The sequence below is a fragment of the Xyrauchen texanus genome, chromosome 19, assembly GCF_025860055.1.
Source record: "Xyrauchen texanus isolate HMW12.3.18 chromosome 19, RBS_HiC_50CHRs, whole genome shotgun sequence".
Lineage (NCBI taxonomy): Eukaryota > Metazoa > Chordata > Actinopteri > Cypriniformes > Catostomidae > Xyrauchen > Xyrauchen texanus.
The window spans coordinates 7,747,416-7,769,658 of record NC_068294.1 but is presented as its reverse complement, the minus strand read 5'-3'; the positions used below and the strand labels follow the sequence as shown (position 1 = coordinate 7,769,658).

The window sequence follows — 22,243 nt, the reverse complement described above, 5'->3', positions numbered from 1 at the left end:
AGCTCAGGACACTGCCCTGGCACATGTGAACACATGAAGGAGGTGCGTGAGGCCGGGATATAGAAAATGAATGTTATGAGGAGAATACGGTTTAGACATAAGGTTTGCACACCTCTTATCAAAGCACATAGTTCTATCTTGTTTGGTGGCAAGGGCGATGAGGTAGACGCTATTTCACTGGTGGCTTGGTCACACTCAGTGATAAGCATCTTATCACTGAGATTATAGCTCGAGTTGCCCATGCCTGATGTGCCCCAGAACTCTTGGCTGGATGAACATTGCATCATTCATTACGCCATCTGTGGCCATTCTTTTCTCAGCTGCATGACCTATTGGAGAAGACATACTGAAACATGTCAGGGACTTGCAGATCTTTTCAGTCAGCGACTTCAGTTTAAAGTGTGGACTGGGCCTGTGGAATACCATTCTTTAAGCCTAGAAAGGGTTATGTGCCCAAAGTGCTGGCAACCCTCTTTAGGGCTCAGGATGTCTAAATAACTGTGGTCTCTCTATTCCCACTGAAGTGAATAAAAGCATGTAAGTAATGTTTCACTACCCTGTTGACTAGTGTCATTGTACCAAAGCTTCTGCCAGGTGACCACCCTGCTCCCCTCCTTCCCACCAAGTAAGAAGATGTCTCTGTCTTGGCATTGAGCCATATGTTTTATTATTCCTCCATTTCCTTCTTATTTTTCAATATGAAGGGGTGGTATTGGCAAAATCCTTTTACTACCCTACTGGCTAGAGGACATTGTCATATAATTGCACAGTGTTATGATATATGGCTCCCACAGCATCAGGTACTGAAATTTCCATCTGAAGGTAGGAGAGTTCATCTCTTGGTCCCTTAACAGTGAAAAACTGTGTGCTGTACAGCTCAAGAGATGTTCCCTCTCATATACTGATGTAACCTTTGTTCCCTGAAAAGAGGGAATGAGATGCGCTCTCCTTCCTTCAATCAGAATATTCTGATGGTGTGGCACTGGGCTCCGGTTTATATGCCCATAGGGCGGAGCTCCACCAACCAGTCAAGCTGACTTGATGGTATAGGGCAGCTGTCACCAGACCCTGGCTTGGTTTCTTCCAGACCGCGAGGCATCATGACAACGGTTGCCCCATCTTACCATTTCTACAGTTTAAGTGAGCAATGTGTCAAAACTACGGAGCTGTACACACCACACTAATTAATATTTTTCTCTACCACTGAAAGTCCTACATTCCCGCTCCCTGCTCCACACACATTGCCTCTTTCTCCCTGCTATAAACATAAAGTGCTGCATAAACCATAATAAGTAGAGTTGCAGGTGTGGTTATTTTAACAACAGTAGCAGAGACACGGTGAGCAGCAATATATATATGGATGCTAGCATCTTTCACATAAACACATTGCAGAAAACAAGAATGAAGCAAAGTGAAACTATCTTCATCTGTCTGATATATGACTCAGATGGTTTAGCTAAGGCAGGGTTGTGACAGGGCAAGTTAACGTAGTGCCTAAAACGTTTGAATCCCCCCATTCATTAATCAGCATTTTATGAGCATTTCATAATAAACAAACTGATTTTTGTTCTAATTTTGTGAAAATTAATCAAAGATGTCATCATCTCTGGCATGGATGGCAAATAAAAACAACCAAAACTTTGAATTTACTAGTTATCCTAGTAGAGTTCTCTGCTGTTGAGAACATTTCCATTATTTCATAGTCAGAATACTTCTCTTGGATCCATCCTGAATAACTTCTTCCAGTTAATCAATATGATGATCATCAAATTCTCCCCAGTATCCCTGTCTACAGCCTATATATGTATATATTGCAAACAGTATTTTTATGCTGCACTGTTATGTAAAATATTTGTTTGTGTTAGTAGATTGTCACTTTAAGGAATATATATTGTAAAAATGGTCCATTCAGACTTACCCCATACAGTGTTTTTTGATCTGTCAAAAGGCCTCCTCTGTCCCATACATACAGTAGGTATGTACTCTGAATGTAAAAAACATATTCAAACTCAAATACTGGACTTCTGTCATTCAGCTTAAAAATCAACCAACACTTTGGCTGCTCTGCCCAGTCAGTATGGTTATGGTTTCACAATTAAGCTATTATTATCCGGACCTTTTCAGGGTAGGAAATGGAGAAATTCTGGAGAACCTCTAGGAACTTTAACTGAATACCCCTGGTATAGGGTTTCAAGGTCACCACCCCTTGGAGGAGCTCCCACAGCGTCTATTTCCCTCCTTTCAGGAAACCAAGTTAATGTCAGTAACTGAAACGATATCTATAATTAATAATAGTTGGAATTCCAAATACACAGCTAGGCACTTCTTACTTGTAAAAATTATAATTTTATAGATAAATAATTCAATTGTTACTAGTGCAAATGTAGTTACAGGTATCAAAAATAGTTTTTTACTAGAAATTACATTTTTGATATCAACAATGTGTTTTCTGTGAGCAATGATGTAAATTATGATATCAAGAATTAACACTTTTACTAATGCAAAATGTAATTACTGAGAGCAAAAATGAACACTTTGTTGTTTACAGTAATTTTCTTACTGTAATACAGAAATGACTGCAATTAAAAAAAAAAAAAAAAGGAAATAACTGGATGCATTACGATAATCAGAATATTGATGAAACAGTACTTAATTAAGGTCCAAAAAGCAGGCTTAATTTTATTTATTCAAATCTGTAAGATTTGTATATTATCATAATATGATACGATTTTATTAAACAAAATTTGTTGTCTTGTGATTTTTGGTTGAAATAAATATATATTTATTTTCATGTGCTTTGGAATATTTAGTGCTGAATTTGTGAAACATCTTAAAGTGACTTTTGGGTTCTGATCATTTAGCATGAAGCAGACATTTATCTATTTGCTGATTTCATTGTCTGACATGTGTGAAACTCTATATTCTGGGAAATGCATCTTAAATAAATACAGAAATTCCAAAAGGTTCATGCATATTTTATTCAAGAGTAAAAAAAGAGATTTGTCCCATAGGGCATGCTCACACTGTCTGTATTGTAGATCAGGAAATCATGATGCTCAAAATGAAGCTCCAGAGAAAAATACAAGATATAGAATCACAAAGAACCCGTGAAAGGTTTCATTATTCATAAAGTCAAGCACAATGATCAACCAAAACAAGGATGAGGCAAAGTGGAATAAACCAGCAGAACTCTTAATAATAATAATCATAATCATAAATAATCAGCATATTGTTTAGAATAATGATCAGAATATAATTCTCCTTAAAAACGTGAGACATGTTAAAGTGTTTCCATATTCGATTTACATTTGACATAACCATGCAGTCATGCTTTGGCAGCCCGGATGTCATTTCACAGAATTATATGTTCCTTCACACTACTAGATAACTTCTGTACATCAATTAAATAAGAAACGCAAAAGCACAAGGTTTAACACCTCATTGGAGCTTAATTACCTGTACAGCAATGTAAACAAACAAACAATAAATAAGTAAATAGCTTGAATTGAATAAAAACAAAAACATGAAAATAAGCAATAACAAAAAAACTTTCCTTAAAAATATACGGCATTTATATACAAAATAAACTCCCATGAATTATGCGTAGCTGGAAATTTGTTCAGTCTAGTGCGCCTGTACAGGTCAAGGACCTGTTTGAAACCACACATTGTCACAAGGATCTGTTTGAAATCTCACATATCCACAATTGCCTAACACAGTCCCTAGGTCACATCACCTCCCTGTTTCACACACGCACACACACACACACACGAATATTCCCCTTGCTCTGCTCTGGAATGGAGGGAGAAGAGGTGAGGAAGTGTCAGACTCAGGACACAGGGAGTACTGCCATAGCAACTGCGGGACGACGTGACAACAGTGGATTTACACAATGCAGCGAGCACTCAGCTGAACAGCATCAGGGGCATTACGAGAAATTAATTGCGAATTAATCATAATAACTTGTGTGAAGTAATTTTTTGGAATATTGGTTTTAATTTCCTTCCATTTACATGTTTCCATTGATCATGGTATAAATATTGGGTGGTTGTACTTGCTTGTTTTTATTATGGGGGGGGGGGGTGTTTACCTCTCCCCCACCCCCCTGGAATCTACACCCCTGGCTATACTGTATATTGAGTACTAGTAGTAAAACATAGAACTGCAAGAGAGTTTCAAAGTAAATGGTTTCAAGCACCTTACACACACACTTACCTAAACGCAAACATACATTCCTCTCATTAAGAATAAATACAGCAGTGGCCTTGTGTTATATTTTCCACAGCAGGCCTGGAAAAAGAACAGTAAGAATTCGTGAATGAAGTAGTGAACCTACTTAAAATTATATAATACATTTTGCACACACACACACACACACAGACATACAGTGCAAACACGCATAAATAAGCATCTTTTCATACAAAGCAACTATTGCAAGCCCTTTCTAGATGTAATCATGTGCAGGATATGAATTATACATTAGATGCAGTTTTCACTAGTTAAAATGATAATTCTTGAGATCAGTAATTAGGTTTGCAATAGTACATTCTTGATATCAAAAATACCATCATTACTCATCGAAATACCAATTCTTAATTTCAAAAATGGAATTTCAACTAGTAAAACACATAAGTACTGAAAACATTTACACAATATCTGTCAATCACTCCTGCTCAAAACACAGATAACTACCAAGAATGTCTTACTAGCTGAAATTCAATCTACACATACAGTATCAGCTTAATAGTAAAATAATACATGTTTGATATCAATAATTACATTGTTACTAGTGCAATTGCCTATTCTGATTTCAACAACTGAATGACAACTAGTAAACATGATAATTTTTTATATATTTGTTTTTCTTCTAGTGGCAATGTTAATTTCAGTTATCTTAAATCTTTCATTACACTTCCATTTATTGATATCTGAAATCCATTCCCAGATATATGAAATACCAAATCTAATATGTAGAAATAAACATACAAATATTAAAAAAAGAGCATTTTTACTAGTTGTAATTTCATTTTTGATATCAGGAATGGATATGTACGTATACTAGTAACATTATTAAATTATTATAGTAAAATTATAATCTGTAATTGGGTTTTGAATAGACAGATCATTGTGAAATTCTACTAATGAAAATGCAGATACAGATTGCAAACACTGTTTTTACTAGTTGCAATTACACTTTCGATATCAAGAATGGATATTCCCGCTAGTAACTTTGACATTTTGATATCAAGAATGAACCTTTTTACTATTGCAAACCTAATTATTGATATCGTTTGTAGCGTTTCGCTAATAGTAATTTCATTTCTGATATCAATAATTTGCATTTTAACGAGGGAAATTGAATTATACATATCCATAGTTCATATCATGCACATGATTTATGTTGAAATGGCTTGCATAAAGCAACAGGAAATGCCTTCTGTTCATATGTACTTTACAAAGCCCATTTTCAAATAAATTACATATCCCATCATGCAACTCTCACGCAATCAGTCATTCCCAACCGACAACATGGGCGAATTCCAATGTGAAAGTGAGTATCACTTTGCTCTACTCACTGTGAAGGGCAGAGCTCTTGAAATGAGAACTATGAAGGGTGCAGGGTATTCTACGCACATCACTGCACATATCATTTTGAATTGTAATCTTAACTTGATAACGTAGCAGCAAAGTTCTGGTGTTTAGCTGCAAAGATAGTTGTGGCGACTAAACCTTTTTAAATTTGTAAGGGATATTTCCCATTGGGTTTACATAGGTTTAAATCCCAGGTAATGTCTCAAATTAATTATCTCAGGTTTCAAAATGAATCGTGAGGATATAGATCTCCTTAGAAGACAGGGAGAGAATTTATTTTCTGAAATAGTTTTGCATTACCTCACAATAGCTTTATTCATCTCTTACGAAAATGAACCATGGTTTTACTACAGTAATCATAGTTGAACTGTGGTTACTGTAGTAAAACCATGACCACAAAATTCTTCATGATTTTACTACACAACCGATGGTTTCACTATCGCAAACCTGCAGTAAACATGTAACCATTTTTTGTGGTAAGAACCATGGTTTTAAAATCCATGATACATGTAAAATCTATGAAATTAACCATGCTTTTAGACCATAGTTTTATTACCATAGTTTTGAATATCCTGTATTATGACAATTTTTTTCACCATGAATATCATGGTTAAAATATGGTTACTGCAGTGTACCCTTCGCTAACGGCCCATAATGAAGGGACTCAGTTGCTCACTTTCATTTGGAACAACACTTCAAGTAGCGTATTCTTCTCGGAGTGTCCGTCAAGGTTGCAAAAATGCTGTTTGGAATTCACCCATGATCTTCTCTAGGCATTACGTAATATCTTCTTGTTCTGAATAGCGACGCATCCCTTCTGTCCATCTCATGTTTGTTGTTGAGGTCGCTGAACACCAAGCAGGGAGTTCGGGCTAAGTATATCGCATAATCCGTCTGCTACACAGACAGTAGCACTGAAAATGAGGGGAGAATTGCATAATGGGAGAAGGAGCAGGGGTGAGCAAGGGACTGGAGGAGGAGGACGAGATGAATCACTGAATATTGCTGTTGTCATCCGTGCCGTTGGATTCGGCCATGTTCATCTTGCCCATGGAGAGCCCCACACTGTTGACCACATCTCGGCGAGGTGGCATGCGCTCGTTTATACGGTCTAGACCCTTCGCCTCCTCGAAACTGGTGATCTTGTGCTGTGGAGAAAAGCCACGGATAGCTAAGAGAGAGAGAGAGAGAGAGAGTGAGTGAGAGAGTGAGTGAGTGAGTGAGAGAGAGAGAGAGAGAGAGAAAGAGAGAGTGAGTGAGTGAGAGAGAGAGAGTGAGTGAGAGAGAGAGAGAGAGAAAGAGAGAGTGAGTGAGTGAGTGAGAGAGAGAGAGAGAGAGAGAGAGAGAGAGAGTGAGGGAGTGAGTGAGAGAGAGAGAGAAAGAGAGAGTGAGTGAGTGAGTGAGTGAGTGATTGAGTGAGAGAGAGAGAGAGAGAGAGAGAGAGAGAGAGAGAGAGAGAGAGAGAGAGAGAGAGGAACAGTCACCAATATGCATGGGCAACATATAAAACGGAGAACCACAAATACATACAAATACTTACACAAACAACAAGTGTCTACAAATTTGCTACACACATCACAAAGTTTACTGTGAACTCTCAACACATACAGAATGGTGTGTACTTTATCATGATATATACACACATAAAACCTGTAAAAACATTGTCCACATCACACTCCATTCCAAAATCAAAATAAGACATTGTAAAAACATTTTTAAATAAAGCCTATTTTTAGGAACAATAAGACTTTTTGCATTGTGAAAATATTTTGAAATTACTTTGTCAATTGAGCATATTTATTTGTCAAATGTTTGTTACTGTAATGCAGAGAAAATACTTGGATATTATTTAAATTGAAAAGTATTTAAAACCCAATGATAGCATTTGTTGTATTGCCTTTAATTAATGCTGATTTAAATAATACAAATTTATTTATTTTAATTGTATTACAGTAGTTTTGTTTTGTAATACAGTAAAATTTTCATTCTAAAGTGAATCTAAAGAGAATCACCAATGACAATAATGAGAATTACAATAGTCCCTGAAGTAAAATATTCAGATGCATAACAGTAATTTGGATTTAGGGATGGAAATGTGCTAAAATGTCATGATTAAATCTTATTTTTTTTATTTTATTTTGATTTTGGGGTGAAATATACAATACACACAACTCTTTATTTCAAACATTCTACTGGTCCACTTATAGTCACATAATAGGCACATAATAGTACTTCACAACCACACACACACACACACACACACGCTATAGGTGTACAGGGGAACATCTGTGGCGACGATAATGGAAGTTACAGCTTACACACCCAGACCTCTTCAAAACCTCACAAGGGACCAATGGCACCATCAATGTTTCCATTAGAAAACAAACCCATTTCAACAGCATAAAAAATCAGTTTACGTGTGGACGATCTTCACACATGTACTTTTATGTAAATTTATAACACTCAGATCCGTTCTGATGGAAACATGATAGAGCTTCATTCCACAGTCAGAGATGATGTGAGAGCCTCTCTTGGGTTTGTTTTCACAAAAGCTTTTAAAGACATTTCTCTGTATCATTGTGTGTTCTATCCTGTTGAAAAGATCAGCATACCATATGTTGTGTTTTGGTTTCTGGCTTCCAGTATGGGATGCTGGTGTGCTGGTGTCCCCACAACTTCACTAGAAAATACAATTTTAATCGACTACCTTCTTACCTTGCTTGACCAGCAAGACTTCCCTGGTCAACTAGCTTCTCCAGAAATACCAAGTTGGTCAGCTAACTTTTTATGTAGCTTAACCAGAAATATTTCCCTGGTCAACCAGCTTCTCCAGAAAGACCATGCTGGTCGACTATCTTCTTAACTAAACTAGCTTCACCAGAAATGCCATGCTGGTCCACTTGCTTCTTGACTAGCTTGCCCAGCAACATTTCCCTGGTGAACCAGCATCACCAGAAAGACCATGCTGATCGACTAGCTTCTAAAATAAACCAGCTTCACCAGAAACAATATGTTGGTTACCTAGCCTCTGAACTTGGTTCACTGGCAAGTCTTCCTCGGTAAACCAGCTTCACCAGAAATACCATGCTCATCATCTAGTTTATTGACTAGCTTAACTAGCAAGATTTCTCTGGTCCACCAGCTTCACCAAAAAGAATATGCTGGTCGACTTCCTTCTTAACTAGCTTGACCAGCAAGACTTCCCTGCTAAACAGGCTTCTCTAGAAATGCCATACTGGTCAACTAGTTTCTTATCTAGCTTAACCATCAATACTTCCCTGGTCAACCAGCTTCACCACAAAGACCATGCTGTTTGACTCTTCTTAAATAAACAAACTTCACCAGAAAAACTATGTTGGTCGACTAGTTCTGAACTAAGTTAACTATCAAGGCTTCCTCGGTAAACCAGCTTTACCAGAAATGCTGGACACCTAGTTTATTGACTAGCTTAACTAGCAAGATTTCCCTGGTCAACCCGCATCACCAGAAAGACAATGCTGATTGACTAGCTTCTTAACTAAATCAGCTTCACCAGAAATACCTTACCGGTTGACCGACTTCTTAACTAGCTTGATCAGAAAGACTTCCCTGGTAAACCAGCTTCTCTAAAAATACCATGCTGGTCCACTTGCTTCTTAACAAACTTAACTAGCAAGATTACCCCGGTTAACCAGCTTCACCAGAAAAAAACATGCTGGTTGACTTTCTTCTAAAATAAGCCAGCGTCACCAGAAATACTGTGTTGGTCTACTATTTTCTGAACTAGATAAACCTGCAAGGCTTGGTCAACAAGCTTCACAAGAAATACCATAATGGTCGACTTGCTTCTTGACTAGATTACCCAGCAAGATTTCACTGGTCAACCAGCATCACCAGAAAGACCATGCTGACTGACTAGCTTCTTAGCTAGCTTGACCAGCAAGACTTACTTGGTCAAATAACTTCACCAACAAAACCGTGCCATGCACCAGTTTTGCTGGTTTGATGCTGTTCTAGCAGGTGGACCAATATAACCATTCAGTATATGGGTTTTGCTGGTCTATCTACATCACATAATCATGTGTTAAACCCGCTAGACTAGCACCAAATCAGCAATATCCAGCATAAACCAACCAACGATGCCAGTCTAAGCTTTTCAGCAGGGTATATTGAGAATTAAGATATCCTGTAACCTGTGCAGATCTTTAGGTCATTGTTCACTAGGTTTACATTGAAATAAAAATGTAATGATGCACACTGAATGAGACATTAAACAAACCCTGTCAAAGAGAGGTCACATGATCCCTGCAGATCACAAGGTCATAAAAGACCAAACCCAGAATGATTGCGCAAAGAGCATCACTGGGATAAGCATTTGGGTGTGGTGCTGTAAGAATACTGGGTCATTATTGAGAGGCAGGGGGACACATCCCCCCACCTGTCCATTGCCCAGATTTTTGCATCTGCTGAGTCATTCTGTAACCTTGTTGATCAGGTACATGTGCTGTTGAGAACAGCAGTGCAGAGTTCATCATGTGTCTGTATGTCTGTGTGCATATGTGTTTACATGTCTATTAGTCTGTTGTATATTAGTGTTTGTGCATTTGCTTGTCAGTTGACAGAATTAGTTTTCAAAACAGTTTGAGTTACAATTCTTAACATCTGTGATTTCATGTACCGTTTAAATGGGATTGAAATCTCTGTATTACAAAAGTGGGAGTTTGAGTTGTTTGTATGTGGACGTTACGGAAGGTCATGTGCTATGGATGTGTCATGCACCTTACAGCACGTGATATAAATATATACTTAGTTATATAGTTACGGGAAGTAATTAATTATCTTTCTACATTGTATGGGATGCCTGCAGTGCTTAAACTACTAGTAGCTACGGTCACACCGTGTCCTACTCAGACGCCATACAACACTCAATAAAAGTTATCTTTTCTATGTTAATCAGAGTTTTTTGTCCTAAGCAACAGCAACAAGCAACAGGATATTCTGTCGATCACTTGGTTTCTATATTTGGTGTCGTGCCAGGTAACCCCGTACATTATGATCTGTCGTTGGTCCAAAATGTGATACATGGTGCGGACGCGAGGCGATTGGGTTACGCGACTGCTTTCAGGTCCTTGGATAATGTATAATGTGTGAGTAAGGGCAGCTGGTGGAGTTTCTGGTGTTCCCCTTTGGGTAAGATGGTGCCCCACTAGGGAGTTAGTGCCCTCCGCAGACTGTGTAATATGCGTATAGGGAGCGGTGGTACTGGTAGCTACCTTCAGCCTCCTCCATCACACCTTATGATGGAGGAATCTGAAACATTAAAAATGGACATTAAATGCATCTCTTTGTCCACTACAAACTCTTCAGACATGTTTCTAAGTTATTTTCTCTGGTTTGTGTGCATCTGTGTTGTGTTTTCTGTTAATATTACTGGTGGTTCTGTTGAAGCAAAAAAAAAATTGTTTCACTTGAATGCCCCATCTCGCGTGCTGTGTAACTACAGTTGCTCTGGTGCAAAGAACACTAAAGCTCGCGCAAACAGGAGAATAACGAGCAGTGAACATTTTCACTATATAATACATTTGATTCAGGTTTGATTATCACCAAACCATATCATATGCTTTGATAACATTCATGAGTCTCATGGAATTATTTATTAGACTTCTGAATTATACTTTTGTGTTCTTTTGAAGCTTGAAGAGGTGGTATCTATAAACTGCCATTGTATGATGTCACTTAGAAACTTATTTTTTTCACAATTTCTCCCTTCATATTAGAAAGTCATATTGGGTTATAACAACACAGGGGTGAGTAAACAATCACAACAATGAACTAATCTTTTAATGTCGTATTAGCTGATGTTTTACATGTAGTCAGTTGACAGGACTGTGTGGTATCTCGTATTTAAATGCTCCTCACGAGTGATGTCTGAAAGTTTGTACACAGTTTATTGTTGCTAGGCTGTTTGTTGCTCCTAATTTATCAGAGTCTTTAGTTCTTGCAATTAGCTTTATTAAAAAACAATAAAAGTCCCTGTTTTGATAGCTTGTAAATGTGTGTGTTTCTATATGAGTAACTGTGTGCAGTGGTTATTTGTGTGTGTGTGTGTGTGTGTGTGTGTGTGTGTGTGTGTGTGTGTGTGTGTGTGTGTGTGTGTGTGTGTGTGATGCACAATCCTGACCAGTCACAGCACCCCACACACTAAGTTAGCTAGGCTGTGCTGTCTAGCTAGCTAGCTAGCATGTTATGGCAGTTGCTATGAAACCTTTGAGCAGCAGAGAGCAACAGAGTGAGGCCGGCCAGTTTACCTTCTCCATCCTCAACCGTCTCGATGGCTTCAATGGCCTCGACGGTAGCTGAGGAGCACAGAAAGACAGACGAGGAGAGAGAGAGGGAGAGAGGAGGGATGGATGGGGAGTTTATTGTGACAGTCATGCACGCAGCACAGTGCCCCAGCATTAGCTGCCAAGTGCAGTTAGCGTTAGCGGCACTGTTAGCCGGTTAGTGTTCCTGTAAGTGTATGTGTTCATGTGTGCACATTTCAGATGGTTCAATTGCGAAGAAAATGAACGAATCATCATTTACTCATTCTCATTACCTTTTTCAGAGGGACACAAAAGGAGATGTTAGGCAGTATGTTAGTTTAAGTAACTGATGGACTCGCTAATATTCTTCTGCTAATATCAAAATCGCTCAGGGTGCTTCTGAAATGTTTAATGTTACATAATCAACTTAATATTTAATCCATGAATTACGCTGCCTTCGTTTAAGAAATGTTTTTTTCTATGTGGTAAGACGTTATCAGTAAACACTGATCTAGAGTCAGTTTTGACAAATTCTCTATGTGTGAGCAGAGGTCTTAACAATCACATGCTCATGTGCACATTGGAGGCATGAAAGCAGAATGATGCACCTGCAAATTAGGACACACTGATTTGCGAGATCATATACTTATACATTTATATATTTATTAGTTTTAATGCATGGATTTTGTGTGTGTGAAAATCTACTTTGCCAATATACAGAATTATTAGGCTTACATATTCAGTTGATGGTGCTCTAATATTTGCAAGCACCCCATAGAACTGGGCCTGTGGACGGGTTTGCAACATTAAGAGGATGAGTAAATAATGACAGAATTTGAATTTTTGTTAGAACTTTCCATTTAAAGAGAGGGGTTAGAAAACAAAAGTGAGTTTAATAAGACATTGTCTCTGCAATCTTGTAAGGGAAAACAGGCTGAGATGGAAGAGAGAGAGATGTTTGGTTTTGTAACTCACCACTCTGCAAGGTCTGTTTTCCGCCGGACAGTACGCCGCTTGGCAGCATGCCAGTAGGGGTCAGGCCTTTCAGGGTTAACACATTCTCACTCTCCTCTCTGTCAAAATGCAACACAATTTCAACAATTAGATACACTCATATGCACTATACACACACATTTTATAAAATGGATAGTTAAGGTCATGGATGATGATCGTTTGATAAGCGTTCCAATCATGCTAAAATGACTTGAAAACTTCAATCATGCTAAAAATGACTTGATTATCATAAAAATGTATTTCAGAAGTTAATGCTGAAGAAAGACACAGAAGAAAGACATTTTTTTTCCACTATTGGCTAATAGTCATCTATAGATGGCATTTCAGAATACATTTCAGGTGCTATGTGATGATATCGATGATACTCTTTGAGCAAATTATGTATTTATATGGCTTGTTGTGGCAAAGTCACATGACGATTTTTGATGCCTATCAATGTTCCTATATAACTTTTATAAGTTTATGTGCATGTAAAAGAAAAAGTTTTTTAATTTTTGTTTGCGCATTTTGGAGATTTTGTTTTCATCTGGGAGTTTCACTACAGCATTTTTTTATGCAATATCCCAAAATTAACAAAAAAATTGGTGGATGGAAACCCAGCTTATTGCAGCTGTATGTCTTTGAATTTATTAAGCTACTTTTTTTCTCAACAAATGCCATTGTTTGTTTTCTAAAAAACATAGTTAAATAGTAATAAAGATTTGTCCATGGATTTACCTGTGGTTTCCACGATGTATGCATGAAGGTGAGTATGCATGCAAGTATTGCTTTTGCTTTCATAATTAGTTTGGTTATATTATAAACATTCAGACTACAAACACGTTACCAACCCCTTTCACACTCACCGCAGGACTGAGAACATTTTGGCCATTTTGCCGATGGCACGGATCTTGTTCCTGATGACCTCTTTACGAGCGGCTGCAGCATTAGCTAAGAGAAAACATTCAGAAAACATTCAGAAAACATTCAGAGTGCGAGCATTTGCTAAACATCACACAAAAGGCCTATTCACACCAGGTTTGGATTTTCTGAATGAAAAACACACACAAGTTTTAAGATGCTTCTCCTTAAATGAATCTAATGTTTTTATTTGGTGACGAGGTTCATTTTAGAGACTTTTGAATGATAAATGAATGATGAAAATTCAGCATCAGAAAGTTGTTTGTAAATATTTTTACTTTAAAAATATATCTGCTCTGATGGAAATTGTGCATGAAGCATTTCAGTTTCTAACGCAGTCTTGACTTGTGCGCTTCTGAAAACATTACGAGGGATCTACAGTCCTCACCATCAAAGATCTCATCTTCTTCGTTCATGAGCTCGTCGTCAGAACAGATGCTGAGGACATTCACCAACATCTCTGTCACTGTGGAGATGTCAAAGGTCAGAAGGTTTTCTGAAAAAATTCTTGAGAAACTGCTTGTCTTTAACAATTTCATTCACAACAACAAAGAACTGTTATTGTAGTATTTATAAACATGATAACTAAATCCTGATCTCTATTAAATCACTTCATCAACCAAAACATTTCTGATTTGGCACAATTGTGGTTTTACTTATTAAGGCAGTTTAGAAGAAATACATGTCTTGTTAGTCCTGTTTCTGTGTTTTGACATGTCAAGACAGCACATCCACATTTACTCACACACCCAGAAAGTTATGACTAAAACGTGAGGAATTTAGGCACGGTCACATTTACCTTCACACAACAGAATTCCATCTCAAAGGGAATCCGCGCGATAGTGAATTTCTTAGCCCACGGATTTCCATTGAGAGTGAAATTCCACAAGTGAAGAAGGCATGGCCGGATGTTTAGCGTGTGTCAAACCAGTAAAAATGAATTGCCAAAAAGCCTCTTTTCAATGCTGCACTCTGGGAGAATGAAGTTAAAAAGAAACTCGCTGCTACACTGAAATACTTGTCCATTGTGAATAAACCAAGCAACTTCCTATTGGTCAGCGTGGAGAATTCGCCTGTCAAAGTTAACCAAACTTCAACTCTATGCAAACTTCAGAAGCGGAAATTCTGCGCCACCAGATGTCCATCGCACAAAAGTTACGAATTTTGCCATGCGAATGTGACCATACCTTAAATGTGACCGCACCATTTGTGTAACCACAAGGAACGTTTTTACAAAAAAGCTTTCAGATTTATAAGCAAGACAGAATGATGCCCAGATAGCACACATGCATCTCTGAGATGTCTGTTTTTAGTCTGGAAAGCATCACAATCTAAACATCTTAAAAAGATCAGATTTACACACGTTCTAAAAGTTCATAAATGTCTCAAAGACATCTGCTGATCTGCTTATCGGCATCCGATAGGAAACGTCCAATAGACGTATTGCAAATGAGCTAAAAAACTTACAAAAATACGTCTTCCAGATGTAAACACACATCAAATAGACGTCTGGGTGATGTATGTGTGCTATCAGGGATAACGTCTGATACTGTTTAGACCAGTTTAGATACTGTTTAGGGCAGAATTGTTCATGAATGTGTTTCCTCTGAATATCCCACCTTTCTCTCCAACAAAGGGCAGAGACCAGGTGAAGACATCCATGAAATTTGGCAGCCAGTACGGATGTGGCGAGCAGTTGAACTGTCGTATGTTCATCACGTTGTTCTCATATTTGAGCACAGCCGCTGAGGAGAGGCATGGAGGCAATTACACCAACGCCCACATACATAAACATGTTTATAAGAAAAGAAATACCTCTGCTACATTCTTTAAAGTATATTCAAACAAAACACAAAGACTAGTGAGGTATTATTCCATATTTACACATCACATATTTATGTATATATAAATCTCACAAAACAGGCTTATCTCCTTATGCATAGCAATATTGGGTGAAATCTCATCAAATCTGTCAAGAACATATTGTGGGTCATATTTCACCCTAAAATGAAGACAGAAAAATCTGGAATAATTTTTTGCATAAAGAAAATGTACCATATTGTAGAACCATAATTTTTTGGTCAATGTGACATTCCCATGACAAGTAGCACATGCCCCTCCAATGTTTTATTTTACTCATAACTGTATTGTAAAAAAATAAAGACAAATTATTAAACATGCAATGTATTTACACATCATGGTAGAATTTACTGCACAGAATGTGATATATGCTGATTTAAATAAAACAACATTCTGTCATATTAAGATGATATTCATTACTCTATTATAGTACATTTTTGTAATTGTAGGAATGTCATGAAAATGTCACAATGCAAAACATCTTAATAGTCCTGAAGTAGGCTTAATTGTTTTGATAACGATTCTAATTTAGTTTTTGTTTCTTTTGATTTTGCAGTGAAATATGACCTCCCCCTGGACCCTTCTTGAGATTCACCCGATCATACAGAATGAACCACATTTACAAGTATTTGTGTTTGTGTGTAATTTTTACTGATAGCAAAACTGAATTCAAACCTTTGTTATTGTAAACATCCAGGTAGTTTGGAGCTGAAAATATGGTGATGAGGGACGGGAATCCTGTGGTCTGACTCTTTCTGTACATACGGTAACTGAGAGGTAGGTAAAAATGCATGTAATGATTAATGGACATTATAAATATTATTAGACTGTGTAAATACAAAATAACCAAATTAATGATTTATAACAGTGAGCGTACAGATGCTGTTTGTGTTGTTTAGTCTCTTGTATTGTGTTGTAGACTTGTGGAATAATGTAGAATATCATTGACTGCTGTTTACTAGACTGTACTGTACAATATTGTAGACTGTTGAGGAGTATTGCTGACTATAGTGGAGCACTGTTGACGTGACTATTGTGGAGTAATTGTGGAGTATTGTTGATTGTTGTGTAGTTTTGTAGAGTATTTCTGATTGTTGTGGAGAATTTGAGCATTGGTGACTGTTAAGAAGTATTGTAGAATATTGGTGATTGTAAAGAAGTATTGTGGAGTAATGTCTATTTTTGTTTTTATGAATTGTTCACTGTTTTGGAGTATTGACTAATGTTGTGGAATATTGTAGGGCGGAGGGCGGGGCCGGGTTGTGATTATACACACCCGGTCCCTTATCAGGCTAATCAAGCCTCCGAGAGGGATAAAGTCTGACTGCGGAGGATTGTGCGGGAGAGAGCGATAGTTTACAATGTTTTTTGGGGAGAGTTCTCGCCACTACCGTCCACCCCAACGGAGCAGCCACGGCCATCTGCCGGGGGACGGGGAGCCTGGCCGCCTGGAAGCAGACGACGGCCGCCGACCGCAAGGGGAGAAGGAGCTCCTAACCGACCGCCTGGAGTGGTCAGGGCCGCTGCCAGGGGTTGAGGAATCCCCTACCAGCCGCTGAAACGCGGCGGGGTCTGAGACCGCCGACCGGGAACCGCTGCCAGGGGCGGGGGGGACCCCTTCTGTTCCCCAAGAACGTGGCGGGGCATTCCGTCCGCCAGGGGCTGGAGGTCTGCCTCCAATTCGCCCGGAGAGGCACGGCTGTCGTGCGTTAGAGGGTGGAGGAGTGGCCGAGGAACAAGCTACGGTGTATCGGAGAACTGGCGAGAAAGTGTTTTTATCTCTCCCTCCTCTCTCTCTCTCTCACTGCAGCTCCGCTTTGGCCTTTTTCCCCATTTCAATTTGACAGTGTTTTTTTTTTTGGGGGGGGGGTGTAATTCACTGTTACAGGAAGTACCCCCCTATTTAATTATTTCTGTTTCCCTCCCCTTGTCCCCTCCCTCGTAGACAGGGGATGACCTGCCGGCAGACAGGTAGACGGGGATGACCTGCCGGCAGACAGGGCAAAAGGCACGCCCCTCCTAAGGGAAAGGGGGGGGAGGGATGTACGTCATGCCGGGGGCTCCCCTCCCTGAGAAAACGAGGGAGGAATGTGGCAGGGCGGAGGGTGGGGCTGGGTCGTGATTATACACACCCGGTCCCTTATCAGGCTAATCAAGCCTCCGAGAGTGATAAAGGCCGACTGCGGAGGATTGTGCGGAAGAGAGAGATAGTTTACGGGCATGTCCGTCATGTGTGTGTTTTTGTCTTTTAAGTTTCTCATTAAAATATTATTTATATTGAAAAGCCGGTTCTCTCCTCTTCCTTTCCATTGAACTTCTTTACAGTAATGTAGTGGAACATTGTAGAGTATTGGTGACTTTTTTTGTGTATTGTAGATTATTGGTAATGTAGTGGAATATTGTAGAGTATTGGTGATTGTAAAGAAGTATTGTGGAGTATTGGTTACTTTTGTGGAGAATCAGAGTATTGTTGACTGTTTTGGTGTATTGGCTACTTTTAATATTGTAGAGCAATGGTGAGTGTTGTACAGTATTGTTGAATGCTGTTGAGAATTGTGTCACGAATCAGTAGAGGAAGGACCCAAACAAAAGGTTTATTTAATAAGAAAAACAAGATAACATACATAAACTACCCCTACGTGTGAAAACCAGGTACTGGGCGGTAATAACAAAAACGAGCTGCGCTGGATAACAGGACAAAACACAGGACCGACCAGACTGGAAACGAGACCGAAGAACAAGACAGAATAACAGGACCAACGAACAAGATCAAAGTACAAGACGAACTGGCACTGGACAGCACACATGAGGAGACTAAAATAGGGAGAGAAATCAAACAGGTTAACAAGGGGACAGGTGAGGCAAAGGAACCAATAATAGCAATCAAGGAGAGTGGGTATGATGCAAGACTGAGACAGGAGGCAAAATAAAACAAACAAAGCCATGTCCTCTCACAAGACACAGTCACCCAAATGCCACATGTAGCGGAATATTGTAGAGTATTGATGACTATTTTGGAGCATTGTAGAGTATTGGTGACTATTTTTGAGCATTGTAGAGTATTGATGACTATTTTGGAGCATTGTAGAGTATTGGTGACTATTTTGGAGCATTGTAGAGTATTGGTGACTATTTTGGAGCATTGTAGAGTATTGATGACTATTTTGGAGCATTGTAGAGTATTGGTGACTATTTTGGAGCATTGTAGAGTATTGGTGACTATTTTGGAGCATTGTAGAGTATTGGTGACTATTTTGGAGCATTGTAGAGTATTGATGACTATTTTGGAGCATTGTAGAGTATTGGTGACTATTTTGGAGCATTGTAGAGGATTGATGACTATTTTGGAGCACTGTAGAGTATTGGTGACTATTTTGGAGCATTGTAGAGTATTGGTGACTATTTTGGAGCATTGTAGAGTATTGGTGACTATTTTGGAGCATTGTAGAGTATTGATGACTATTTTGGAGCATTGTAGAGTATTGGTGACTATTTTGGAGCATTGTAGAGTATTGGTGACTATTTTGGAGCATTGTAGAGTATTGGTAATGTTGTGTAATATTGTAGAGCATTGATGATTGTTGTGGAGTATTGTAGAGTATTGGTGACTTTGAGTATTGTAGATTATTGGTAATGTTGTGGAGTATTGTAGAGTATTGGTGACTTTGAGTATTGTAGATTATTGGTAATGTTGTGGAGTATTGCTCAGGTTTTCACAACACGGACAGTAGGCCTATGTATATTTATACTGTATGTTTTATACATATTGACATTAGAAATTACACTTTTTTTCCATTTTGCACATCATCATCATCAAGTATATTGTTTTCGTTGTCTAAAATGTAATGTCATTTGTAAAATGATTGAATATAAAATTACAAAATATTGATTATTTTTAAAGAACATTTTTGTCAAAAGTAAAATATACTTACATTAAACACAAATATGTAACTTCCCCTGACAACGGATCACAATCGGTAAACACATGATTAATGTACAATTCATAAAAGCATTACCCCTACCAGACAACATTATGTATCCAATTCCAAGCATTATAGCAGGTAAACAACTTCCCAAATGGATAACAGAGAAACAACCATCCAGACTGCAGCGATACCATCCTGAACTGTGTGATTGTGACTAGCTGATCTGAACAGCGTCCTCAGCCGGAACACATGACAGCCTGTTCTTCTTTCCTGTGTTACGGACATGACGTTGTGACGCAAAGAGGAATGACATAAGCCAGCGATTTCCAGCCAAATCTGACAGCTCAAAATACAAATTATTATAAGTATAGGCTTACCGAAATAAATTTAAGGTAAGGGCATTGTTTTAAACACTGATTGTTTATGTAATTAATCAATAATGGCAATTTGTAAATTTTTTTACCAAAAAATCTTACATAGTGCAGTCTTAACAGGGGGTTATAAGGGCCCGGGACAGACAGGTGGCCCGGCAGGGCCGGCCCGTGGCATAGGCGGAATAGGCAAATGCTAGGGGCGCCGCCCACCCCTTGGGGCGCCTGAGCGTCCAAACAGTTTTTTTTTTTTTTGTTTTTTTTTAACAATACAACTTTAATACTACAGATTAAAATATATATATATATATATATATATATATATATATATATATATATATATATATATAAAAAGCGATCATCCCACAAAAACATAACTACATTGCTTTCCCGATCCACCCCGGTCCGAGTGACGTATCAATCCCCCCACCCCGCCCTGCTGCACTTAAAGACATCCATTACCTGTTTGATATTGTGACGGGTGGCCGAATTCACAGAAAAATTATCATTATGTCAAAAAGACCGAAGCCCTCTGGTGCCCAGGGAAGAAAAAAAAGAAGAGAAGAGGAAGAAAAACGGGATAAAGTTAGAGGTAATGAATGTGATGTATCTGTTTATCTATGTCTGCATTATGCATAAGTTAGCAGTTAGTTCAACGATCGATGCTAGTAACGTTTGCTAATTTGAAATAGCTTATCATGACAGTTAGTTGAACTTGTGCACTATTTTATGGTATTTTTATTTGAATTGGCTAAATTAGTAATGTGTAGTTAGTAGGACATTGCTGTAACCATCTAACTGTTACTGGAAAACAAACACTTTCAAAATAAATTTTTTGAAAATGTAACTACTGTATGTATGCTAGAGAAGTGCTCAATACAGTTTTGTGCATGAATACCAGTTGTAATTATTCTTGCTGTTTGTGTGTTTAATTGTAGTATTTAGTATTTGATTTGAATTCAACCTCTAATAAATGCATAAAAAGAGCACATATTTGCGTTATAGCTCGCAACCACATCACAAATCGAGAATCCATAATATCTTTCTTTATATTTAAAACATTTTCAGACCTTTTTTTCCTCATAAAATTGAATTGGTGTTATCTTTTGAACTCTTGGCATGAAAACAAACATGAGGTTTTAAATGATATATAGTTTGTCAATATTACTTTAGGTTTTTATTAAGATATTATTGTTGTTAAATTTGGAGTGCTCCTCAACTTTCCCCACATGTCCAAAGAAGAGTTGGTAGAGCACTGTCAGACCCTGAGCACAGCTTTAAGTCATGATGGACAGACAGATATTGATGGCAGGGAACTTGTATTGGAAATGCAAAACTTTCCACATCTGCCATCAAAAAACATGACAAACATTGAGCTCCTGACTTTCCTGCACAAGAAGAAGCTGACGGAATTTTACCCCAATATGTGGGTCGCTCTGAGAATCTCTGCCACTCTACCTGTTACCGTCGCTGCTGCTGAAAGGAGCTTCTCTAAGCTCAAACTGATTAAAAACTACCTGAGATCTACAATGGCTCAAGAACGTCTCAGTGGACTTTCAGTCATTAGCATAAATCATGTGGTCTCCCAACAGCTGTCTTATGATGATATCATAGATGACTTTGCTGCTAGAAAGGCAAGGAGAGTAAGGCTGTAGAACATTTGCTACATTTTGTGTATAGTTATTTCTTTTTTTTGTGTATCTTTTTGTTTCTGTATTTTTTTTCCCGCAATAATCTTATAATATAAATGTATTTATATTATATTTATAATTTAGTTGTGTGTGTGTGTGTGTGTGTGTGTGTGTGTGTTTGTTTCCAAAATATTTTCAAAATAAAGAAAAACAAGACAAAGCTGCGCAGTTTGTTTCTGTTTGAGTGTATGAACACAATGATCAGTGGTGGAATTGTCTGTGATTCCAGGGGCACCAGGTGAAATCTTGCATAGGGCAGCAAATTGGCCAGGGCCAGCCCTGTGGCCCGGCATTATCCCTGAGTCTTTTCCTGTATGATTTTGTGATAAATGGGTATTTTGTACTGGTCAGAAGACTGTTCTAACTAATAATAAATAATAATATAAGATGATATAGTGTTTGAGATCCCAATTGACGTCCACTGATTTATCCCAAAAGCACTTTTTTAATGGATGAATGTATATCCCTTTTATACAGTGAGGCAACAAGCAAGCATGGTGGCACTGGACGTGTCACAAACCAGGCTTGACTGGACTGTGTGGAGTGCTAAACAGCACAGCGCAGACCACAAAACCTGAATTAAACCGAGAATTTTCTACTTTGAA

The 22,243-nt window shown here is 38.2% G+C and overlaps 1 protein-coding gene across 2 annotated transcripts in view; it reads right to left on the bottom strand.

The window, feature by feature from the left end:
* Positions 1–2,968: 2,968 nt before the first annotated feature.
* LOC127660227 (protein phosphatase 3 catalytic subunit alpha-like) overlaps positions 2,969–22,243 on the bottom strand; it is an 86,535-nt gene continuing 67,260 nt past the window's right edge. For both annotated transcript variants that reach the window (XM_052150354.1, XM_052150355.1), the window contains exons 8-14: positions 16,326–16,420; positions 15,410–15,535; positions 14,179–14,256; positions 13,736–13,820; positions 12,852–12,949; positions 11,880–11,927; positions 2,969–6,763 (exon numbers count right to left, since the gene is read on the bottom strand). In XM_052150354.1, coding sequence (XP_052006314.1) covers positions 6,585–6,763; positions 11,880–11,927; positions 12,852–12,949; positions 13,736–13,820; positions 14,179–14,256; positions 15,410–15,535; positions 16,326–16,420 — 709 coding nt within the window. In that variant the 3' untranslated portion in view covers positions 2,969–6,584. The remainder of the gene's footprint in view (positions 6,764–11,879; positions 11,928–12,851; positions 12,950–13,735; positions 13,821–14,178; positions 14,257–15,409; positions 15,536–16,325; positions 16,421–22,243) is intronic.